The following is a 25,232-nucleotide window of genomic DNA, read 5'->3' as shown; positions in this document are numbered from 1 at the left end:
ACTTTATCCTATGGAAATAATTTTCGCCAGATGAATAATGCAGACCAAATTCAAAGTGAGATGAACCCTTTCTCCCCGAGAAATCTCTCGGGCCTGCTGGAAGAACAATGTGCAGTAATTGATAAACTGTGACGTGTCCAATTGATGTGGTTTGGTTTGGACTCAATTATCTAGAAAGTCCCATAACCACAAGTGGCAGCACTGATGGCAAGTAAAGTATCCACGTCAACAATTTCCCCATATGTGTGGACAATTAGGCCCACGTCTCCACTCACCCATCCTAAATATTCTCCCTCACCTTCTCATAATAAGTATCCCAATTTAGAAATTGCAAGTTATTAGCTCTCATTACAATTTCAATCCCTTTGACAGTTTGAGCATTTAATTCAATCGTTGAATACAATGGCCGGAGCTACTACATCTCTACTGTGCAGCCCAGTTATGCGTACCGTATCTAACAGAGCTAGTGTTAGTCAATTCCTTGCAGCCCCTTCTAGACACAGAAATGTTAGATTTTCTACTTCTGTCAGATGCATGGCTGAGGTAACTTTTTATGCTTCATCATGTTTCAATTTGATAATCAATTATTTTAGGAGTTCACATTAATGAAGATTATATATATTTGCTATTTTGATATGCAGGGAGACCAAACGGAGAAGGAAAATGTTATGAATCAGAAGCCATTAGAATCTGTTGCCACACCCCCCAAATTGAAGTCTAGTCCTACAAAGTTCTCAGACATATTGGCATTTAGCGGGCCAGCTCCGGAGAGGATCAACGGCAGATTGGCTATGATAGGCTTTGTGGCTGCAGTTGCAGTTGAACTAGCCAACGGTCATGATTTGTTGAGTCAAGTATCAGATGGTGGAGTCACATGGTTCGTAGGATCAAGTGTGTTACTCTCACTTGCATCTTTGATTCCACTTTTGAAAGGAGTGAGTGTTGAATCTAAATCAGATGGGTTTATGACTTCTGATGCTGAGCTTTGGAACGGCAGATTTGCTATGTTGGGACTTGTTGCTCTTGCATTTACAGAGTATGTTAAGGGTGGAGCTTTCATCTGATCAAATTTGAAATTTTGGACTGTATGAATACAGATGTAAATAGGATCAAGTTTGATACTGCTAGTCAGGATTCACACTATTCACACATGTAATGTATACTTTATAAACTATTCTTTTGGAATTTTCGTACTTGCATCAGTACTGTGGATGTTATATATGTTATTCATGAGTATCCTACACACTTTGCCTGTTTAGCTAGCAGATAAATCTATCTCTGTTACACCAACATCACTTACAAACAACACATTCATTGCCTCAATTATTGTAATAAAAAGGCAGAAATTTCTAGTTTCTAACGCTTCTTTCACAGAGGATATATTTTTTAGCTTATGATTTTGGAGGGGTATTTTCAAGCTTCCAGGAATACTTAGCTAGTAAAGGTGAAAGTTCTCTGCTCCAAACTTCGTTGATATTCACAGCAACTGAAATTTCTTTCACCTCTTCTTCTGTGAGCTTTACAGCCACAGATTTGATATTGTTGTCAAGGTTCTTAATTTTGGTTGTGCCTGCACAATTTCAATTTTTCAGAAAGTAACAAACAGTCAATTCAGGGTCTGCTTAACCTCAAACATATATGAAAAAGGAAGGAACTTTGACAGTAACAGCATAGATTACCAGGAATTGGGACTACATCATCCCCTTGATGAAGAAGGCATGCCAGAGCCAGCTGAGAAGTGTTGCAGTCATGCTTTGTTGCCAAGTTGGCTAACCGGGCGTATAAGATTTTGTTCTTCTCCGCATTCTCTCCTTGCCATCTTGGATGTAATTGTGCCTGGTGACAACCAAATTTTATGAATTCTAAAATGATTCTGCACCTAATGAATGCATTACATACCACAACATTTTTTTGTTTATGTTTGTATTGGTAGTCTGTGATCTAATTTATCTTGGGTAAACTATTTTTTATTTGTTACTTTTTTTTTTTTTTTTTTTTTTAGGTTCGTAAAAAAACAAAGTAACCACAGTGGACACCTCGAGTTTAAACGTGATTGATAAAGTTTTTAAAAAGTTTAATTTGAATTTTGAACATCAAGACTATTGTTTTAGTTAGGGTAATTAATTTATTAGTCCCTATATTTTGACAAAACACACTGTTTAGTCCCTGTATTTTCAAAAACACACACTAAAGTCCCTAACGTTTTTCTCGGTGAACTGTTTAGTCCCTAATATTTTTCTTGGTGAACTGTTTAGTCTCTGCCGTTAGACTCTCATGAAGATTCTGTTAGTCAATTTGGATTTATGTTCTTCTTTTCCTTTATTTTGCTTTCCTTTAAACTCTAATGCATCTGAAATCAACTTTGAGTGTTCTTGTTCTTAATTTTCTTCTTAATCGTTCAAATTCGTAAGCGTTGAGTCTGTTCTTTTTATTGTTCTCCATGCAAATAGCTTCTTCTTCTAAATTGGATTACTCTTCTGAAGTTTGAAGGTAAATAGTAAAGGGTAATTTAGTCATTTCCGAAGTCATAAACGGTAAAAAATGTAACAAACAGACGGAAGGACTAAACAGTTCACTGAGAAAAAGGTTAGGGACCTTACCATGTATTTTTGAAAATACAGGGACTAAACAGTGTGTTTTGTCAAAATATAGGGACTAATAAATTAATTACCCTTTTAGTTATTATTATTCTAGTAGGGCATCAATCATTTATATTCTGAGACTAATTTATTTATGTTTACTGATTATTGGATTGTTTTTTTAATTTATAATTAATTATTACGGGTTTAGAATCATTAATTTTATTATGAGATTTAATTAATTTACATGAATTAGAATCAGTTTATAATTTTGAAAAAAAAATAAGCTACAGCAACAAATTATTTTGAGATTTTGATATTGGTAAACTTAAAGTTTATAAACATATCCATGCTATAAGAAATTGTAAGCAAATCTCCAATTTAGTTTGGAATAGAACCAAACCGAACCAACCCAAAATAGTTCTGTTCGGTTCATTTATAAAAGTTGTTTTTATTTGGTTCACCTTTATTTGATCCGGTTCAGTTTATAAATCGAACCATACTCATCCCTAATCGTGACACGGAACTTCAGTAAACACTATACAACAACAATAAAGCCTTAGTCCCAAAATGATTCGGGATCGGCTAACATGAACCATCATATGAAACCGCGTAATCAATCCGTGTCAGCGACATAAATTCTCTCCCTCCACTTTGTCCTATCCACTACCATGTTCTCTTTAATCCCTAATAAACTCATATCACTCTCGATCGCTCTCTTCCAAGTTTGCTTAGGTCTACCCCTACCCCTCATCACTACTTCCTAACCGGCGCATCAAGCACTCTTCGTCTTACATGGTCAAACCACCTTAGTCGGTTTTCCCTCATTTTATTTTCAATAGATGTAACTTTTGTCCTAATTATTTCATTACTCACCCTATCCTTTCTCATATGACCACACATCCATCTCAACATACGCATCTCCGCCACCGACATCTTATGAATGTGACAGTTTCACTGCCCAACACTCCGTACCATATAACAATGCTGGCATGATCGTCGTGCGGTAGAATTTTCCCTTCAATCTATTAGGCATGTCGGGGTCACAAAGGAAACTCATAGTACTCTTCCACTTCGCCCAACCAGATTTAATCCTATGAGCAACATCTCCATCTACTTCTCCATCTGTTTGGATAATATATCCTAAATACCGGAAGCACTCCGAGGCCTGAATAACTCTCCCATCTAGGGTGATTGCCTCTGCCTCCCTACTCCTATCGTCGTTAAACTTACACTCCAAATATTATGTCTTACTTCGGCTCAACTTAAAGCCTCTAGATTCTAAAGTTTGTCTCCATAGTTCCATATTCCTCTCCACACCTTTCGTCTCATCAACCAACACAATATCATCTGCAAACAACATGCACCATAGTATACCATCTTGAAGTGAACTCGTTAGTTCATCCATAATGATGGCAAAAAGAAATGGGCTTAGTGCGGAACCTTGATGCACTCCAATCGTAATAGGGAACTCTTCAGTCTTCCCAACACTAGTACGTACACTCGTGCATGCTCCCTCATACATGTCCTTTATGATGTCAATATATTTCCGCGAAATGTCTTTCCTTATTAAGGCCCACCAAAGTACTTCTCTTGGTATCTTATCATATGCCTTCTCCAAGTCAATGAAAACCATATGCAAATCTTTCTTCTTATTTCGATAGTGCTCCATCAATTGTCTCAGTAAACACTATAAGAAGTTTAAAATTTTCATTTCTTCATCCATAACACCATCATGTGGACAATAACTTCCTAAAACAATAGCAGGGGAGATATCATTGGAGGGAAGAGTGGAAACTGTCTAGTTACAACTTGCACTTGAAGCGGGTACTATTCTTGGCTTTTATCAAGACCTATAACACTAAACACACACATAAAAAGAGATAAAATACTAATATTTAAAATAAACCATTACATTTAGATTTATAATAAGCACACAAAATACGAATTTATAAAGTTCATCTGAGCTACTTTCTATGCTTTTGTGATGAATTTGATTAAAGTTCATTAAAAGCTCGAATTAGTCAAAACTCGATCAAATCTTGTCAAAACAAGGCTCAGTTCGAGATATTAACGAGCCAATACCGAGTCTACCTAGATTCGGGCTCGGCTCGTTTACATCCTAGGCTGTATATTAGGATTCAGTTCCAGCATTTTATATTTGTAAAGAAGTTTAATACTATTGTATTTTTTCTTTAAAAAAAACTTTTTTCTTGTGGTTTTTTATAATAGAACTCAATATGACATAATAATAATTTGTTTAGTCCACATTTTCTATCTAACATTGTTTTGTACTTGGAATTTTTAATTTAAAGTTTTAAGGAAATATATGAAAATATAATTTTGATTTTAAAAGAGTTTTAGTCCTAGCTTTCAAAAATATAAGAGTTTTAATCCAATCTATAGTACTAAATAAAATACTCAAAAGTCAAAACGCACATTGTCAGAACGGAAATGGAAACGACATCGTTTTCAGGAAGATAAACTGTATATCAATGTTTGGACAAACCAGAAACAAAGCGCTGGTCATCTTTCAACGCTTACGCTGTGTTTTTCGATCTCTTGAAAATCAGGGGAAAAGAATTTTGAATCAATATCGGAACAGAGATGCAGAGACGGAAGATCAATTTGGCGGTAGTTCTTTTATTGTGCGTAATTGGGCGTATATCTTCTATATCTGTCACCGTAAACGACATTGAATGCGTCTATGAATACGTTCTCTACGAAGGCGACTCCGTTTCCGGAAACTTCGTGGTGGTTGATCACGACATTTTCTGGAGCTCCGATCACCCAGGGATCGATTTCAGCGTAAGCCTTTCTGCCCTTCTATATCTCCCTTATGCTTCATTTAAATCCGTCCCCTTGTTTTTCTCGATTGCTATAGATCTACGGGTCTGGTTTCACTTTATTTTATTAATGTTTCTGGATCAGTTCCTCTGGGTTTTTGTAGTTTTCTTATTGATTTCTTTGTTAGGAATTTATTGGAGTTTTAGGAGAAACTTGGGAAAATATGGTTGTTTTTGTAGGGTGTGATTGGTTTCCAACAAAATTGAGGTCAATCAAGGGGAATAACGAATTTTAGCTTGCTCAATAAATTAGAAATTAAATGAAGCCCTCTAACGCTTGAAGTTCTAGGAATATTATTTTTTCTGGGTGTGGAGATCATAAGCTTTGGTCTCTTTTATGTAAGCGATAGCTATATATCAAACTTGATTGATGTTTTCACTTGATCCTTGTGAAATTAAGCTTGTAATGAACTTTATTATATTTGTTACCCCTTGATGAACTGTAACAATATATTGAAGATAAAGAGTTTGGAAAACATTAATTGGTCGTACAGCTGCAAGTAGAACTGAAACTTGCGAAAATTACTTGGCCTAACATTCATGAGAAATGTTTTACTAATAACCATTGCTTTGCTACATGAAAGACTTAATAAGATACAGAGCCAAGTCAAAATACGAAGAAAACTGCTGTGTTTGAGAGGTAATATGTACTAGGAAAGATACTTGTCTTGGCACTGGCCCTTATTCTTATAACGGGATAATATATAAATCGAGTTAAGTTTTTGTCTTGTCTGGGTTCCTTTTTCTGGATAGAAAAGAAAAAGAAGGTTGAAAAAATGGCTTTGAGAGTGGAGATTACAATGCTTGACAAAGCCTTATGTATGGTTTCATGTTTGATCCATTTGTTATCCACCTTTTCAACAGTGGAGAACAAATTCGTAGTTATGGTGAATTGTCATGAATCCATGCTAGATGTTGGGATTCCTGTGATAAGTTGCATTAGTTAGTTTTTTCTTTCTATGTTTTCATTATCTTGATTTTGGGCTGTGATACAGGTGACTTCTCCTGCGAATAATTTAGTACACACTATAAAGGGGACATCTGGGGACAAGTTTGACTTCAAGGCCCCAAGAAGTGGAATGTACAAATTCTGTTTTCACAATCCTTACTCAACACCAGAGACTGTCTCTTTTTATATTCATGTTGGTCACATTCCCAACGAGCATGATCTTGCTAAAGATGGTTTGTTCACTGTTTTCATTAAATATTTTAGCCTCTGTATGCTTTCAACCTATGAGCTATACTAATATCGAACAATAATTTTAGTGACATTGCAATTGTTTTCATAATTTTAGAGTAATGGCATTTGAAATTTCTGTTTTCCTGTAATTGTGAGTTTTGATGTTGACCTGGTTTATTCTTGCAGAGCATTTGAATCCAATTAATGTTAAAATTGCTGAGCTGAGGGAGGCGTTGGAGTCTGTTATAGCAGAGCAGAAGTATTTAAAAGCACGTGATGCTCGACATCGCCGTAGTAAGTCTCTTTTGCCCGTGCATTGAACTATATTTCTTTCTGGTCATTCTTTGACCCTTTTCTTTTATTGGTGATGGATGGATTGGGGACTGTTTTCGAATTATAAAGTCTGCATCTTTTGATGTCATGGTGTTAAGTATCATGAATCCAAAGACCACCTTTATTATCCACTCTATCACACATTACAAAATCAAGTGAAATGTCTCTACCTAGTACATACTTCGTGCTTGTGAAAACAATAAAACACATTTTCTTCTATATTGTGATCGACTCGCGTAGCGAACTGGCTGAAAGTTTTGATTTTACACATTGTCTGTTTCTAATTAGAACATTTCTGTTTCTAAGATTTATTTGTTTGCTTGACAGCCAATGAAAGTACACGGAAGCGTGTTATAGGATACACAGTGGGAGAGTACCTTTTGTTGGCTATTGTAAGCTCACTTCAGGTAGTATATATTCGTCGCCTTTTCAGCAAGTCAGTGGCGTACAACCGGGTCTGAGCACCTTACTATCAATGATGTGGCTAATTGACTGGATAAATTTTGAGAAATGCATCTTGGTATTTATAAAATGTATGTGCTGTTATATACTGTTGAAATTTTTTTCATTTCAATTATAATGTAAGTTTAGAACATAGGGATCTAGTAACAATTTCCTGGTATCAGAGCTATCTTATTTTACAAATTATACTTGTCTGGAAATACATGATCATGCATTAAATTATTATCAGCTGATCCTTATTATTTTTCTCCCTAGAATCGCTGCATCTGAAAACATTTTATTGTGCGATTTATTGGAACTTAGACATGTATTATGTATAAAGTAGCATAAGCATAGAGTCACACCACCTGGCGTTGGGTGCACAAACAAGCCTCTACTTTGCAATTTTTTACTTTCTTGTATCTTATGTATTTACTGTATGTATGAATTTAAATGGTATTTTTAGAGTGTTATTTTTATTTTTATTTTATCGTGGATGAAATTTGAAAACTTTTTTTTTGGGTCTTCCTCATTTATTGGTATTCTTTTCAGAATAAATAAATTGTGTTAATTGAAATTGCTGGAGTATGTCCGGAAGAACATCTTCAATTTCTTTGCTATTTTGCTGCTAATTTTATTCCATTGTTGGCATTTTAGAATTAACAAATTTGAAATAGCAACCAGGGCTGGTGTTCTCTTGAATCAACACTCTAATAATTTATGTTCATTAATTTCGATTCCGTAAGCCGTATAAAAAACGAAAAAAGAAAAAGCTGTGAAAGATACACATTTAGAGTAGTTATTAAATTTGTATACATTCTCATTTGGTATTTACACAAACACTTGGTGGGCTTTTGAAACTTGGAAAAAAAGTTAATGAGTGAGCTGGATGAAGTTCTTCGTTTGGAGGAAATGTATTGGTTTCAAAAGTCGCGTATTAAGTGGATATGTATGGGGGACAGGAATACATCTTTCTTCCACTCATCTACGCTTATACGGAGACGTCGGAACAAGGTTGAGGGGTTGCAAAATTGTGATGGTGTGTGGGTCTGGGATGCAGCCGAATTGAAATGCATGGTTGTGGATTTTTTTCGCACTCTTTACACGGCGCCGACCTCCTCTTACTTCCTTGTCTTCCTTCCCTGAGCTGAATGCTGGTATGATTAATTCCTTCTCTCGTGTTTTTGATATCTCGGAGGTCCGCACGGCCCTTTTTGATATGTCCCCCTATAAAGCTCCCGGCCCGGACGGCTATCAAGCGGTCTTTTACTAGAAACTCTAGAGTTCTCTCTCTTCTCAGGTGTCAGTGGAGGTGGTCCAGGCTTTGAATTCGGGAGTTGTTGATCCAACCTGGAATGAGACTCTAATTACTGTTATTCCTAAAGTAAATGCCCCGGGTTCTCTTAGTCAGTTTAGACCTGTCAGTTTGTGTAATGTTCTCTACAAATTGGTCATTAAATGTATTGTGAACAGATTGAAACCGCACTTGAACTCTATTGTGAGTCCCGCCCATTGTAGCTTCATCCCTAGGAGGCAAATCTCTGATAACATTATCTTGCTCCAGGAAGCAATTCACACCATGAAAACTAAGACGGACCGAATGGGTACTATGATCCTGAAATTGGACCTTGAGAAAGCGTATGATCAGATAAGTTGGTCCTTTCTAAAGGATACTCTTACTCTCTTGGGATTGAGCTCGTTTTGGATTCAGCTTATCTTGAATTGTGTTTTTGCTTCGGCTATGAATGTTCTGTGGAATGGGGAAAAACTCCTTGGGTTCATCCCGTCTAGAGGCTTGAGACAAGGTGACCCCCTTTTCCCCATATTTGTTCGTCTTGTGATTGGAGAGACTCAGCCATATGATTGAGGACGATGTTGCTAGTAAGCAGTGGAAACCGATGAGCATTCCTAGGGGAGGGCCGCGAGTTTCCCACGTCTTCTTTGCGGATGACATTGTCCTGTTGGCTGATGCCAGTATCCGCCAGGCCCATGTTATCACTAATATTTTTGATGGGTTCTGTAGTGCTTCGGGACAGAAGGTTAGCTTGAATAAGTCTCGCGTTTTCTTCTCTTCAAATGTTTTGGAGAATGACAAGCGTGCTATCTGTGACGTTTTGGGATTTGCGAGTACCACTAAGTTGGGGAAGTATTTGGGGATGTCGTTGATCCACTCTCGTGTGACGAAGGAGACGTATCAGCTTGTTGTTGATAGGGTTCAGAATAGACTCACGGGGTGGAAGTCTAAATGTTTGTCGTTGGCGGGTCGGGCCACTTTAATTCGGTCCGTCACTTCCTCTATACCTAGTTATGCTATGCAAACTGCTTTACTGCCGATGAGCATCTGTCGACGGATTGATCGCTGCAATCGAGCATTTTTGTGGGGCTCGGTTGAAGGCCACCGAAAAATTCACCATGTTGTCTGGGCTAATGTCTGTAGATCAAAGCTTCTCGGAGGCTTGGGGTTGTGTGAAACGCGACCGTTTAATCTCGCGTTTCTTGCTAAGCTTGGATGGAAGATGTTAACTAGTGATACTAGGCCTTGGGTTGCCATTTGCAAAGCTAAATATGTGAAAAGGAGTCAAGGTCTGAGTATGTTTGCAGTAAAGAGTACTCATTCCTCAACTTGGAAGGCCATTGTGGAGAGCGCTTCTGTTTTACACCTTGGGGTAGGGAAGCTTGTTCATAACGGGTTATCAACTTCTTTTTGGAAAGACCGTTGGTGCGGGCCTAATATCCTTGTGCACAAAGCGGTAACGGAGATCCCTAATAGCATGAAAGAAGCTCGAGTGGCTGATTTTTGGAAGAATAATGGGGGGTGGGACTGGTCTGCTTTCTCTAATTATCTTCCACATTCTATGATCTTCCAAATTGCGTCGGTTATGGTTTTTGCAGATACCAGTGAGCGGGATAGCTGGTTTTGGACGGAAACGCCGTCGGGATGCTACTCGGTGGCCTCGGGTCATAATTTGTTAAGAAAGGATGAGTTACTGAGGGCTGATAAAGTGTGGCAGCTTATCTGGAAATGCAAAGTCCAGGAACGGATTCGGGTTTTCCTATGGTTTCTTGCTCATGACAGAATTTTGTGTAATGCGCAACGCCGGAAGAGGCACCTTACTGACAATGCCTCTTGTCCTTTTTGCGGCGCCGAGGAGACGAGTCTCCATCTTCTCCAGGATTGTGCAGCGATGAAGAATCTCTGGCTCCATTTTCTTCCGTCGTCCGTTCAACCTCTCTTCTTTAGTTCGACGGTTTTAGACTGAGTCCGTGGTAATTTAGGAGCTGCTGAGTCCGTGTATGATATTCATTGGCCAGTTTTGTTTAGCGTTTGTGTTTGGTGGCTGTGGAAAAGGCGCAATGCCATGGTTTTTGATGGTGAGCAGGGTAATGGTGATCTGACCACTCTTATTCGGGATAAAGCCGCTGAAGTCAGTAAGACCTCTGAGTTTTGTGATCATTTCAATCCTCAATCCATGCACACAGTTTGGATCAGTTGGTTCCCGCCTTTGACGGACTAGGTTAAGATGAATACCAATGGTGCGTGCAAAGGCAACCCGGGTTTCGCTTCGGCTGGCGGGGTTCTTCGTGATTCTACAGGCCAATGGTTACATGGTTTTGCTGTGAATATTGGAATTTGTACAGTAACTCTTGCAGAACTCTGGGGAGCCTACTATGGCCTGAGACATGCTTGAGAGAGAGGATATAGGAGAGTTATCATGGATTTTGATTCCTTAACTGTTGTGCGTTTTTTGACTAGTAATTTGGATTATTGTCATCCTTATTATTGGCTGCTTCGGCATTGCTATGAGTTTCGGGATAGGCATTGGGAGATTCAGTTTATTCATACCTATCGGGAGGGCAATCGTGCCGCTGACTGGATGGCGAATTTCGCAGGGACTCTTGATTTTGGTCATCACGAGTGTGGTGTGCCTCTGCAGGCATCCAGGATATTCTTTTTGATGATTGTGTTGGTACTGTGCTGAGTCGGGAGATTCGGTTGTAGGTCCTTTGGTTTTTCTGGGCTCTTAGCCCTCTTGTTCCAACCAAAAAAAAATTAAATTTATATACATTATTAGGGTAGTTTTCAACTTATTTCCAACTTCAGGTTGAATTTAATTCATCCCGCTAGTTATATAGGCTAGAAATTCTCTACCCTCATCTGTCTGCCATGTATGCAGGTTTGGCCGTCTCTAGTGCTTGTTTGGTTGTTATTGTGAGGGATTTGGTAACAACCAACCATTAAAGTAGTTATTACCAAATTTGGTTTGTTACCAAAATCAGTGACAACCATTTCTCTCCTTTCTACATTTTTTTTTTTGGTAGAAAAGGAAAAGAAAAACGAACAACAACAAACTACCCAGGAATTAGCCTATGGAAGCTAACCCCAATCTTATTTTCTAAGAGAAGAGGAGAGATGAAATTAGGGAAACAGGAAGAGTAGTTATTACCAAATTTGGTTTGTTACCAAAATCAGTGACAACCATTTCTCTCCTTTCTACATTTAAATCTCTGTTTTTTATTTTTTCTTACCAAATTTGAGGGTTTAGCTGAAAGATTTGGCTTTAATAATCCATCTGTGACAAGTGATAGTAATGGATGTAGTGGTTATTGTAATTTTTTTATTATTATTAATTAGAATTGTTACAGTAATGGTTTTGTTTTTGTACACAACTTTTGAGCCATTATTTATGCGCTATTTTGTACATCTTTTTTATAGATTATATGCACTATATTTTGTGATACTTTAATGCCATTTTGTGACAAAGTCACTGCCAAAAAACACTCTCTCTTTAATTCCATTTTGTACAATATATGCCACTATCAAAAAATATTTCATAAACATCATTTCATGACGGCATTTATACAAACACCTACAGTACAATAATTAAGTACATTTTGCTTCATCTAAAACAAGTAAACACATATCAACAAATTCAAACACTTTTTCATTCATAAAAATAAATACATTCTCATTTGGTATTTACACAAACACTTGCACTACATCTTAATTAGTTGTGCTTTCAAGGAAAACTAAATGTTACATCAATTTGCTTATATCTACCACTACGCAACATAGACAGTAACGAATCCATGATTCACTAAGAGGGATGCTTATCGTGATTTATGGACGCTAAATTGATATTTTTTTTAGTGCTTTTACATTAAAAAAAATTAAAACTTTCATTCATAGTTTTCATAGAATTTTCAGCATTTTTGGACGACCAGTGGGTGCTCAAGCCTCCTCTTAAACCTCTCCTAGATCCGTCCTAAACATAGACAATAAAATTATCAACAAGCATGTTCTAACAACTGCTCTTAAGCTTTTTTTTTAACCCCATCAACTTCTTCTTGTAATCCTATACCATGCTTAGCAATTTCTTCATTCTTTCTCACATTTAGCACCCACAACTTCTTATTATGCTTTTCTAACTTGTTAATTTTTAGCTTGCAGTTCAACATCACGAGCATGACATTCTCTAATTTCATCCTTATAGTCGTTGGTTTTTTTGTCTCATCTCCTGCAGAACTTCTCTTCCTCTAGCATATATCGGTGTATCAAGCCATTCGAAATATCTTCATGCATTGACTTCTGGATATCTACAACAACCAACATTGTCTCACAACAATAACAGCACACAATAGGAAGGCCCTAAAATTTATTCACAACTTATCTTTTAACAACAATATTCGTTCTCTGTAAATTGCTCTAAAAGTTTAATCTTTATTTGGTTTTTCTCGGTTCATTCAAAAATTAACTAAACTTTATATTTATTAAATTTAAATTTATATATATAAAAGGGTAATTAATTTATTAGTCCCTATATTTTGATAAAACACATTATTTAGTCCCTGTATTTTTAAAAACATACGGTAAGGTCTCTAACCTTTTTCTCGGTGAACTGTTTAGTCATTCCGTCTGTTTGTTAGATTTTTTTACCGTTTATGAATTCAGAAATTACTAAATTACCCTAACTATTTATCAGTCAAAAGTAATTCACACATCTATGTCTTTCTCTCACAACTCGCACTCACAAAAAAAATGGAGAAAGGATTGAATCCCTAACTCATAATCGAATCACTCATGTTCACTCTTTCTGTTTGAATTGAAAGTAGAAATCGACTCAAATCTCCCTCGCTTACTCTTCCTGTTCAAATTGAAGGTGGAAATCTTCTTACTCTCGATGGTGAGTTTAATTTCCTCCATATTCACAACTCATGTTTACTGTCAACTGCTTCAGTGATGACGGAAGATGTTTCTGCTAATTTTGTTATTGTTGTAAATAATGAAGATAATGGTCTTATATGTTTGATTTTGTGGTAAATGGTAGTTAAGGCATTACATTTTTTATTTTAAATAGATTTTGACTCAAATCCAAATTGACTAACAGAATCTTCATGAGAGTCTAACGGCGGGGACTAAACAGTTCACAGAGAAAAACATTAGGGACTAAACAGTTCATTGAGAAAAAGTTTAGGGACATTATCGTGTGTTTTTGAAAATACAGAGACTAAATAGTGTGTTTTATCAAAATATAGGTGCTAATAAATTAATTAGTCCTGAAAATGTTAAAGTAGTTGTTTTAGCCCTCCTAATGAGTGTTGTAACATTGAAATTATCGGTGAATTATTAAATATGATTTTATTAAAATAAAAATAATACTTCAGCTAAATAGCACAAATTAGAATTTTGCAATCATAATACCACTAATTAAGTAACAGTTTGTATATTTAAGCGGTAAGTTATATAACTTCTAACTTTGATAATTGATGGCAATGGTATAAAGGTTTCTTCTTTTATTGTTTGTCGAAATAAGGTGAAAAAATATTTATAATGTTGATATTTAAGAGTAATTTTACCCTGAACGTTTAAAATAGTGCTATTTTATTTCTTAAAGTTGGTAGTTAATAATGATTTTATTTTTAACGTGAAAAATTTAGTTAATTTCAAACATCATTATAAAATATAGATATTTTACTTCTTATTCTACACCAATACATATATCAGATGGTTCTAAAAAAATCATATTTTTTTGTGATTTAATAAAAGAGTTAGATATTAATATTTTTAAATTCGACGAAATATTTGAATTTTTTTCTAACTCCTACAAAATATGGTATAATTTTATATTTATATTTTAATTTTTTTTCACGCCTATTTATATGCTTGTGATATGTTACTACTAATAAGTGATTAAATAATACATATTCTGAACTATAGATGATAAGATTCATGACGAATAAGACAGTTTGATGAATTATTTCTCAAATTGTTGTCAATGTTGGGGTAAATTTGTACTTTGCTACTGATATTAGGGACAAAATTACGTCATTTTAGAAGTTAAGGGTAAAATTTCTCTTGATTAAAATTGAAGGTATTTTTGTACCTTATCCCTTATTTCCTTTTTAAAGGATAAAATAAAAAATAAATAAATACTGAAGTAAAACATGAAGGGAATGATTTCTACTCAATTAATCATACGGGTTCAAACTTAGATTATCAGGTTACCTTTTGAACCGTAAATTGACATTCAATAGGAAGCGGAAGAACTCGAATCACAAACTTATATTACCGATCACGTTGTTCCATACCAAAGTTATTTGGGAGAAAGAACGATTAATCTATGATCTAAGAATGAAGTCTCCTTATGGAGAAAGAGTGGAAGCGCCAATTTTAGAGAGAGAGAAAGATTTGTTCTTAATTCTGATTATTTTTATGTCTAACCTAGATCGTATATAAATTTACTTATTCCATAAGGATTAGATAATATTAATCATAGATCAATTAGTATTCTAACTTCCTTATTAAAATAATATTTTTATTAAATAATTTCTTAATTAAATATAATTAATATTCCTAGTTATCTAATAACATAATTAGTCACTTGAATCAAAATTTATATGGACGGGTAATTCCTATGCGAAATTTACTACTGAAGTCATTTTTTTACAGTGTAGATTAACATCTTCAAAATCATTCTCTTCAATTTTGATTTTGGCATGAATGGACACCAGAAACAATTTATAAAATAAAAAACTTCATCCTATAACATCAATCCGATGTCGTCCAGCGGTTAGGATATCTGGCTTTCACCCAGGAGACCCGGGTTCGATTCCCGGCATCGGAATTTTTATTTTTTCAATTTAAAAAATTAAATTTTATTTTAAATTAAAGTATGATTACTTTGACGCAAACTTGTCAGAAATGTTTCCATTGACTTGCTGCAGGTGACATTTTAAATCCACCGACTCTTCTGCCTGCCACGGCATCCTTTGTTTTTTGTGCGGATAAGAACGAATTTTGGCTTCACTAATTACTGGGATACCCCTGCTATTTTCTTTTTCCCAACCAAACATTAATAATGTTTGTTATCAACAGCAAAACGATTTTGTTTTTTTTATATATAAATGTTTATATTTAGGCAAGAGATTGCAAAGCAAGTTATAAATTCTGTGGATATACATGTACTTCATTTCTATTTTTATGAAATTCACAGTTAATAAATGAAATAGTTTTCTTATGAAATAAACGAAATAATGGTGGGTTACCTTATCTTTTTTACTGACGAATTTTGTATATGTTTCTGAGAAAAAGAAATTTGACCATTTTTAAAACAAATACAATAAAAAAATAAATAAAGAATAAGATCCACGTTATAATAAAACAAAAATAATTAGAAAGAGTAAAAAATAAAGTCATAAAAGATATAAAAAAACACAATAAAACATATATTTCTTGAAAATCCAAATCCGCATAAAAGCAACTATAATTTAATCTGTCTCATTTAGACCATTCCGAACAGTTGGATTTGAATCCTTTCTTTTATTGGAACCACATATGGATCTATTTCTTGGAAATCCAAATTCACGTGTAAATTTTATCAATGGTGTATAACATTTGTCTCATTTCACATTTTGGTGTGCAACTTTCATTTTGTCTTATTAATATGTAGGACTTTATAGGTGACTGATCAACGTCTAGTCAATGCGTCACCTCATCATTTTCATCTACTCATTTAAAAAAGTGGGACCCACCTTTTATATAATTACTAAAATACGTTTCTCCCTTATGCAATTACTAAAATACCATTATCCCCTTCCTTACAACCTCTCTCTATCAATAATGACGTGTCACACCCTAATAAATGAAAAAAATAGAGAGTTTATTTGGTAACACACCGATCAAATCCGAAGCCTAGAGGATTCGCCCTTCGTTCACACCACAAAACGAAGCCCTAAAGCACTTCGAACCGAAAGCTTTAGGAGGAAGTGACATCTGATATCGCATCATTCTTTATGAATATAAGTGGACCAATGAAACACCCCCATCCTTAAATGTAATCATCGTAGCCACATGGTCCATTCAAAAGAGGCCTTAAATGTCATGCACATTCTGACCCACATTCCACGTTGTGATTAGCGGAATCACATGTGTAATTGTTATAACCGTTATTAATGACTATCATGTGACCTTTTGCTTACATTTGAGGCACACAACCTAAATCTCATATAAATACAAGGTACACAATATTCAAAAGATATTCATTTATTCTTATCTGCTCATCCAAGTTTACTTACTACTTAGTATCTATTCCTTCACCAAGTTAAGCATCAGATCAAGGTCGCCAATTCTTAATCCCTTTTTAACCACTTTTTTGTTTTATCTCAGGCACCCAGAGAATCCAGCAACTTCAATTCGGATTCCCTTACATCAAGTAGGAAATGAAGGAATGAATTCTATTCAATGATCTGTTTGGATTAATTGTTTATGTTTATGATTTATTGTTATATTTATTGTATGTTATTGTTAGTGGTTGGTATAAGTTAGTAGATTCTCTTTTCGAAATAGTAATAAAAAGTTTTTCTTTTAATCCTACTAGTGTAATAATTCATCCTAAATCCTTCGTATTAAATCTACCATAGTTTAAAGTTGGAAGTTTTCTTTAAGGATAAGGTGCAAATTTGCTCTCGTTTTGGAGAAGTTTTAGATTTATTCATAATGTACGAAATTGTATGAAATTGTTTTTAACGTTTTCAAATAAGATTAACTTTACACATACGTAACAAAAAAAGTTGAATGGACTTATTTAACAATTTTTTAACTGTTATATCCATCAAAATGCTAACTGCTAAATATGTGACATAGAATTCTACCAAATATATATATATATATATATATATATATATATATATATATATATATATATATATATATATATGTGACATAGAATCTTCTAAGTGACAAACATGTGATATGGATTAATGACGAACGAGCTGATTTTAACCGTAAATCAATAAAGAGGTTCCTTCTCTAGCTAAATTAGAAGGAGTTAATCTCAATATTCAGGAGCTAAACTCGTATGAATCATGAAATCACCATTGTAGAAGGGATTTCACGATTCCTACGAGTTTAGCTCATAAGTATTGGGATTAACTCCTTTTGTTTTAGCCAAAGTATTAGACAAAACGCAGTAGCTTCTACCGTTTTACTCAACGGTTAGTTTTTAGTTTTTAGGCTGTATAAATATCAGACTAGCTGCTAGGTATAAGGCATCGATTATTGTCATCTTTATATTCTCAAGATTTCCTTTCTTAATTCCTTCATTCTCTGTAATTCAATCTTTCAATTCTTGTAATTTGTTTAACCTTTGGTTAGATTTCTTCAGTAAACACGCATATCTTGTTCAGATCTGTTATGGTATCAGAGCCGCTTCCGTGCTAAATCTCAATTCTATTGCGATTGTTTTACTGAAATCTTTGAATCAGAAATCGCATTACTGCAATTTCTTCACCTCTCGATCTTTTTGTCAGCGATCGATTCATTCTTTTGCAATTATTTGCAAAAAAATTCTTTCACAAATCTTCTTTCGTCTTGTTCAGTTATTCGTACTTTTGGTGTTCAAGCTTGAACAATGGCAAACGAAACTGAAGCAGGTACTCAGAATCCATTAAATCAGACTTCTCATGGAGGAAATTCTTCAAATCAAGGGTTTGTGGATCCATCTTTGAATCCGGCTAGTTGCTACTATTTACATCCAGGAGAGAATCCTTCATTGGTTCTTGTAGCGCAGGTTTTGAATGGAAACAATTATCATTCATGGAGCCGTGAATTTTAGAGGGCTCTTCGTGCAAAAAATAAAATCAGTTTTATCGATGGATCGATGACGCTATCTTCAATTAGAATTCAGAATCGACCTGCATGGGATAGATGTAATACCATGATTTTCTCATGGATAACAAGGTCAGTTACTCCTTCTATAGCCAAAAGTGTTCAACACTCTTAACTAAGATGAAGAATTATCAAGAAGAGGATCAAGTCATTAGGTTTCTCAAAGGTTTAAACTCTGAATTTGCAAATGTTAGGTCACAGATTTTCTTGATGAAACCCATGCCAGATATCACTAATACACTTTCTTTAATTTTGCAACAAGAGAGACAGAATATAGGAAGTGTTTCTACTGAGTCATCTGTGAATTTGGCTAGGGGTCAGTTTTATGACAATAAGAAAAAAGGTCCCAAATGTAGTCACTGTGACAAACCTGGGCATACAATTGATCAGTGTTACAAAAAACATGGATTTCCTGCTGGTTTTAAGTTCACAAAGAAGAAAGGAGTAGGTTCTAGTAGTGGTGATAATACTACAGCTCATGTTGCTGCTGAGAATTTTCATGTAGACAGTCAAGCAGTTGCTTCTACAAATCCTCAAGAACTTATTTCTGGTATCACTTTATCCAAAGACCAATATAATAGGCTGATGAATATGCTGGATAATCCATCACAGGGAACAACAAAATCAGGACATTCTCATGTCATTGGAAGTGTTATCAATCCAGGTATTTCTATCCCTGTTATTAATAATATCATGAAAGATTCTATGGATATTATGCAACATGGTTGGATTCTAGATAGTGGGGCTACTGACCACATTGTTAGTAATCTAGATTACTTTCATACGGTGCATGATACTCATAATATAGTTGTGAAATTGCCTAATAATCAACAGCTTACGGTTACTAAAATAGGGGATGTTCAGGTTAATGATCGCTTATACTTAAAGAATGTTTTCTATCTACCTTCTTTTACTTTCAATATTATGTCAGTAAGCAAATTAGCATCACATTCACATGTAAAATGCTTATTTGATTCTGATATTTGTAATATTCAGGACACCAATCAACAGCTGACGATTGGTTCAGCTAGATATTACAAAGGATTATACATCATTCCACATGAAAAGCATAATAAAGCATCTCCTAAGAAGTCAACTGTGGGAGCAATTTCTACATCCATTAAGCCTAAGTCACATCATTTTACTAATGAACAGTTGTGGCATTATAGATTAGGGCATTTTCCTATTTCCAAATTTAGTTTGTTGCATGATTTACCAATAACTGTGAAGGAGACATCTCATTCACATTTTGATTGTAATATCTGCCCTCTAGCTAAGCTGAAGAGGCTTTCTTTTCCTGTTAGTATAACACAGACTACTTCAGTTTTTGAACTTGTTCATCTTGATGTTTGGGGACCTTTCTCCACTGAAACCGAGCAGGGTTATAAGTATTTTTTGACTATCATTGATGATTTTAGTCGTTTTACATGGATATACTTGTTAAAAAATAAGGCACAGGCACCTAAATGCTTTGAAGGTTTTTATAATTTTGTAGAAACACATTTTTTTGTGAAAATCAGGACCATTAGAAGTGATAATGCACCCGAGTTAGCATTAGGAACACTGTGTCATACAAAAGGTATTTTACATCAACTTTCTTGTCCATATACTCCTCAACAAAATAGTATAGTGGAAAGGAAACATCAGCACTTGTTATCTGTTGCTAGGTCTTTAAGATTTCAAGCATCTTTACCTTTAACCTTCTAGGGGGATTGTGTGTTACATGCTGCATATTTGATTAACATAATGCCTACTCCAGTTTTAAGCAATAGGACTCCTTTTTTCTGTTTTGTATAATAAACCTGTTGACTATATGAACTTGAAATTTTTTGGTAGTTTAGTGTATGTAGTCAATTTTAAACAGGGTAGGAATAAAATGGATCCTAGAGGAATACCTTGTATCTTTGTGGGTTTTAAATCTCAAGTTAAAGGTTATAGGGTATACAACCTTATAACACATACTTACACGGTCTCTAGAGATGTGAAGTTTGCTGAACATATTTTCCCTTATGCATCCACTAATGTTCATCCTCCTTTAATAGACTTTCAAACTTTAAGTCAAGAATGTTTAGCGTCGTTATCTCTTTATAATGATTTTACAGGAGAAAATGGAACTTTTCCTAATGAATCTATAGAATTAGATTATGACCAACCACTTGACTTAGTTCATGAACAGTCTATACCTAGTGTTGAAGGGATTACTAGGGAATCTGAAATCAGTGATCAACTTCATAGTAATGAAGTGATAAACAGTGAACCAATAACTAATATTCAATCTACAGATTTTGCGAATATTGATGAGTCTGTTGAGAATAGTCAATCTAACCTAAGAATGACAACTGTAGAAAGCCAAGCCACACCTGAACCAAGTATAAGAAAGTCTACTAGAGTGAGAGTGACACCTTCTTATTTAGTAGACTATCATTGTCATCAGGTTAGTGCTGAACCTATGATACAGAAATCTGTACAACATCCTTTGTCAGCAGTCATTAGTTATTCACACTTAGCTCCTGTTCATAAGTCTTATGTTCTCAATTTAACTATCATTCCTGAACCTAAGAGTTACAAAGAAGCAGTGAAACATCAATGTTGGAGGGAAGCAATGACAAAAGAATTAGAGGCTTTAGAAGCCAATCAAACATGGACACTAGTTGATTTACCTCCAAGTAAGATACCAATTAATTGTGGTTTTGTTTTTAAAGTCAAACTTAAAAGTGATGGTACTTTAGAACGATACAAAGCTAGGCTTGTTGCTAAGGGATATACTCAAGTGGAAGGTATAGATTACCTTGATACTTTTTCACCAGTAGTTAAATTAACTACTGTTAGATTAATTTTAGCAATAACAGCTTTACAAGGTTGGGGTTTATATCAATGTGATGTTAATAATGCTTTTCTTCATGGAGAATTGCATGAAGAAATTTATATGAAACCTCCTCCTGGAATTTCTTTACCTCATGCTGATATGGTATGTAAACTTCAAAGATCTTTGTATGGTCTAAAACAAGCTAGTAGGCAATGGTTTGCTAGACTATCCAATTTTCTGGTTTTACATGGTTATGAACAGTGTGTTTCAGATCATTCTTTGTTCATAAAACATAGATTAAATCTTGTTACTGTTCTACTTGTATACGTAGATGATATTATATTAACTGGTACTGATATTAATGAAATAGATTCTATTAAGACATCTTTGGATAATGAATTTCGTATTAAGGATTTGGGAACTTTAAATTTTTTTCTTGGCTTTGAGATAGCTCGAACATCAAAGGGCATTAACATATCTCAAAGAAAGTATGCTTTAGAACTGTTGGAAGATGCAGGTCTGTTAGGGGAAAAACCAGTTTCTACTCCCATGGATCCTACTACAAGGTTTTCTAAAGATCAAGGAATTCTGTTGCCTGATCCTACTGTGTATAGAAGGCTCATTGGTAGATTGGTTTACTTAACCAATACCAGACCAGACATCACCTTTGCTGTCAATACCCTTAGCCAGTTTCTTTCAGCACCAACTGCTATCCACCTTAAAGCTGCTCAACGTGTTCTGCATTACATCAAAGGCAATCCTGGTCAGGGATTGTTTTATCCAGCCAAAACGCAGTCTCAGCACTTACAGGCCTTCTAAGATGCTGACTGGGCCACATGTGTAGATACAAGAAGGAGTGTCACAGGATACTGTGTGTTTTTGGGTCAATCTCTCATTTCTTGGAAGAGCAAAAAGCAAGCTACTGTTTCACGCTCTTCAACAGAGGCCGAATACAGATCAATGTCATCTGCTGCAGCAGAAGTACAATGGCTGCTATATGTCTTTCAAAGCTTAAGATTGTCTACTAAAGTACCAGTGCCTCTCTACTGTGATAATTTATCTGCCATCTATCTTACAAATAATTCAACATTCCACGAGCGAACAAAGCACATCGAATTAGATTGTCACTTTGTTCGGGAAAAGCTGGTGCAAGGAGTTATTAAGCCAATCTCAGTTTCTTCAATCAACCAAGTTGCTGATATATTCACCAAACCACTTTCACCAAAGTTGTTCCAACTCAATCTCAGCAAGCTTAGTGTTTTATCTGTATACACTACAGCTTGAGGGGGGTATTAGACAAAACGCAGTAGCTTCTACCGTTTTACTCAACGGTTAGTTTTTAGTTTTTAGGCTGTATAAATATCAGACTAGCTGCTAGGTATAAGGCATCGATTATTGTCATCTTTATATTCTCAAGATTTCATTTCTTAATTCCTTCATTCTCTGTAATTCAATCTTTCAATTCTTGTAATTTGTCTAACCTTTGGTTAGATTTCTTCAGTAAACACGCATATCTTGTTCAGATCTGTTACAAAGGATGAACCTTTTTATTAATTTACAATTAAAATCAATTCATTCATCATTAAACCTTATCAATATGTTAATAAAAAAACGGTTAACATGTCTAAATTATTTATTATATTATAAACAAGAAATTGTTTGAAATGTATAATATACCAATCAAATTAATATTAAATTTACCCTTATCATTTTTTTTTTTGGCGAAATATTATATAAGTATTTACTAAAATAGCCTAAATTTGATTAAAGATATTAAGAGAATCAGTTCGTCTTTTGGGTCCATCAAGTTCAACCATATCTTTAGAGAGCAGATCAGGGTGACGGATCGTCTGGTGGCGGCTGGTCATGAAGAGAGATGGGGGGTCACAACTTACTCTTCTCCTCCTGAGTTCCTTTTCTCGCTCCTCCTGAATGATGTAGTGGAGGTTAGCTTCTCTAGACTAATTCCAGATTAGGTTTTTGTTCTTATTTTTGTTTTTTCTTTCATGTTCCTACCAAAAAAAATATAAGAGTAATTTTCTTTTTTTCGAAAAAATATGTGATTTTTTTTATAAGCAAAATAAAAGAGTAATTTAATCTCACTTGAAAATGCTCCGGATAAATTTATTACATTCCGTATTTAGAGTTAGAGATAAATATAGTGGGCGACTATATACCGCACTAAAATTCCGGTTCACCGTCCTGTATTGACCTTTTTGCCCTTCTCATTATTTCAAACATAAGTTTTGAAATTCCAAATCCTCTCAACATCTTTTCCATTCTAAAAAAAACCGACCAAAAACGAGATGGCACGAAGAGGAGGCATCGGCAAAGGATACATGGGTATTACGCTAAGTATTTCCATAAAAAAAATTATCAAAATCGTGAGTAATCGGGCCGAAATTCGGGATTAAAATCCCAGAATTTCGCCTAGGCGGGCGCCGGAATCCATCTCCACCTAAGGTGGATCGCACGGCGCACGCGCTCCACCGTAAGGCGGAGCGCGCGGCGCATGCGATCCACCTTAGGGTGGATCGCTCGACGTACGCGTTCCACTTAAGGTGGAACGCGTACAACACATGCGCTCCACCTTATGGTGGGGCGCATGCGCCACCCGTTTGGCCTAAGGGCCAAACATTTGCGGCGCACTGGTCGGCCCTAAGGCCGACTGGTGCGCCGCACCCGTTTGGCCCTTAGGGCAGGTGGTGTAAACCACCCGCCCAGGCCAAAAAGGGGCAGATTTTGAATTTTTTTTTTAAAAAATTGCACGGACCGGGCGTAGGCAAACCCGAACGTATAGAAAAAAAAATTATGTTAAATTGAATATACCTTATAAATAAATAATATTACAGGATAAGGAGGGAGCTGACCCTAGACGCACGTCTTCACGTCCTGTTACTGCATCTGCTCGGCGGGACCGGGAGGAGCAGCAGCGGTTTATGGCGGACGCCCGGAGGGCACATGCTGCACAGGCGGAGCGTGCTGAGGGACGAGATGAGGCGGCTGGTATAGACATGGACGGGGATGCTTCTATGCATCGTCCTAGTGCTGATACTATCCCCATAGATCGTGGCGTTGTGACGAGGGGTCGAGACGGACGATTTTCTTCTACCGCAGCATCTTCTTCTGGTAAGAGAAATTAAAAAATGTGTTTATTTGTATTTGTGTTAATCGTGATTATTGAAAAATATACTAAAAAATTAATGTCTACCGTTTGCTGTAATTTCAGGTAGCAGCAAGCGATCGAGGAGTGTAGAGGATGACTGGGTTGTGAAGGACCCCGTCCCCGGGGGTCCATTTGATGGTGCTGTGATCCCGAGCTTTTTGGGACATATTGCATGTGCTATATGGGCCGGTCAGGACAGGGGCGTCCTTAGGTGTCATACCAGATCAGGGTATTGCACGAAGCTGAGATTATGGTACAGTGGTTCTTCCCGGACGATTCAGTCGCGTATCGAGTCATCTGGCTTGTTCCATTTACCTGGTATTATGCACAGTCACATAGATGCTGCACTGATCACGGCATTTGTTGAGCGGTGGCAGCCAGACACGTCATCATTTCACATGCCATTTGGCGAGATGACCATTTTGATGCATGATGTGTGGGAGATATTGCGCATCCCCGTAGATGGTGCCATGGTGACTGCTGATGCGACTGTTGATGAGCTTAAGGAGTGCGTGATGGATTTTTTTGGGGTGACTCGGGTTGAGTTAGATGCCCGTCATTATGCTTCTGGTGGTATACGAGCCGCTTCCGTCATGGAGCGCTATGGAGGTGATCGGATTCCTGAGACCCAGGCTATAGCTTGGACGTGGCTGATGCTCGGTTCCACCTTGTTCGTAGATAAGAGTGGTGACCGCATCCGACCTTCTTGTCTGTTAG

The 25,232-nt window shown here is 36.0% G+C and overlaps 3 protein-coding genes and 1 non-coding gene across 4 annotated transcripts; all 4 read left to right on the top strand.

The window, feature by feature from the left end:
• The first annotated feature begins 307 nt into the window (after positions 1-307).
• Positions 308-1,243, top strand: LOC136219673 (early light-induced protein 1, chloroplastic-like). The gene is made up of 2 exons (XM_066007162.1): positions 308-543; positions 642-1,243. Exons 1-2 carry the CDS (start codon positions 403-405, stop codon positions 1,062-1,064), a joined length of 564 nt encoding a protein of 187 aa, XP_065863234.1. The 5' UTR covers positions 308-402; the 3' UTR covers positions 1,065-1,243.
• Positions 1,244-5,087: 3,844 nt separating this feature from the next.
• LOC136219672 (transmembrane emp24 domain-containing protein p24beta3) lies at positions 5,088-7,654 on the top strand. The gene is made up of 4 exons (XM_066007161.1): positions 5,088-5,387; positions 6,421-6,607; positions 6,792-6,899; positions 7,266-7,654. Exons 1-4 carry the CDS (start codon positions 5,187-5,189, stop codon positions 7,397-7,399), a joined length of 630 nt encoding a protein of 209 aa, XP_065863233.1. The 5' UTR covers positions 5,088-5,186; the 3' UTR covers positions 7,400-7,654.
• A 7,776-nt stretch (positions 7,655-15,430) lies between these two features.
• On the top strand, positions 15,431-15,502 carry TRNAE-UUC (transfer RNA glutamic acid (anticodon UUC)). The gene has a single exon. It is a non-coding gene; the product is annotated as a tRNA-Glu (tRNA).
• An 8,675-nt stretch (positions 15,503-24,177) lies between these two features.
• Positions 24,178-25,232, top strand: LOC136217405 (uncharacterized). The gene is made up of 3 exons (XM_066004005.1): positions 24,178-24,478; positions 24,579-25,147; positions 25,194-25,232. Exons 1-3 carry the CDS (start codon positions 24,289-24,291, stop codon positions 25,230-25,232), a joined length of 798 nt encoding a protein of 265 aa, XP_065860077.1. The 5' UTR covers positions 24,178-24,288.

Source organism: Euphorbia lathyris, chromosome 2, assembly GCF_963576675.1.
Source record: "Euphorbia lathyris chromosome 2, ddEupLath1.1, whole genome shotgun sequence".
Classification (NCBI taxonomy): domain Eukaryota; kingdom Viridiplantae; phylum Streptophyta; class Magnoliopsida; order Malpighiales; family Euphorbiaceae; genus Euphorbia; species Euphorbia lathyris.
This window is presented reverse-complemented; position numbering and strand designations above follow the sequence as displayed.

What these genes read in the sequence shown, in the direction of transcription:
- LOC136219673 (XM_066007162.1), top strand. Translation starts at nt 403, where the DNA reads ATGGCCGGAGCTACTACATCTCTACTGTGCAGCCCAGTTATGCGTACC. An exon ending in CTGTCAGATGCATGGCTGAG is followed by an intron (nt 544 to 641) that starts GTAACTTTTTAT and finishes TTTGATATGCAG; the next exon opens with GGAGACCAAACGGAGAAGGA.
- LOC136219672 (XM_066007161.1), top strand. Translation starts at nt 5,187, where the DNA reads ATGCAGAGACGGAAGATCAATTTGGCGGTAGTTCTTTTATTGTGCGTA. An exon ending in GCATGATCTTGCTAAAGATG is followed by an intron (nt 6,608 to 6,791) that starts GTTTGTTCACTG and finishes TTATTCTTGCAG; the next exon opens with AGCATTTGAATCCAATTAAT. An exon ending in TGATGCTCGACATCGCCGTA is followed by an intron (nt 6,900 to 7,265) that starts GTAAGTCTCTTT and finishes TTTGCTTGACAG; the next exon opens with CCAATGAAAGTACACGGAAG.
- LOC136217405 (XM_066004005.1), top strand. Translation starts at nt 24,289, where the DNA reads ATGGCGGACGCCCGGAGGGCACATGCTGCACAGGCGGAGCGTGCTGAG. An exon ending in TACCGCAGCATCTTCTTCTG is followed by an intron (nt 24,479 to 24,578) that starts GTAAGAGAAATT and finishes CTGTAATTTCAG; the next exon opens with GTAGCAGCAAGCGATCGAGG. An exon ending in ATCGGATTCCTGAGACCCAG is followed by an intron (nt 25,148 to 25,193) that starts GCTATAGCTTGG and finishes CCTTGTTCGTAG; the next exon opens with ATAAGAGTGGTGACCGCATC.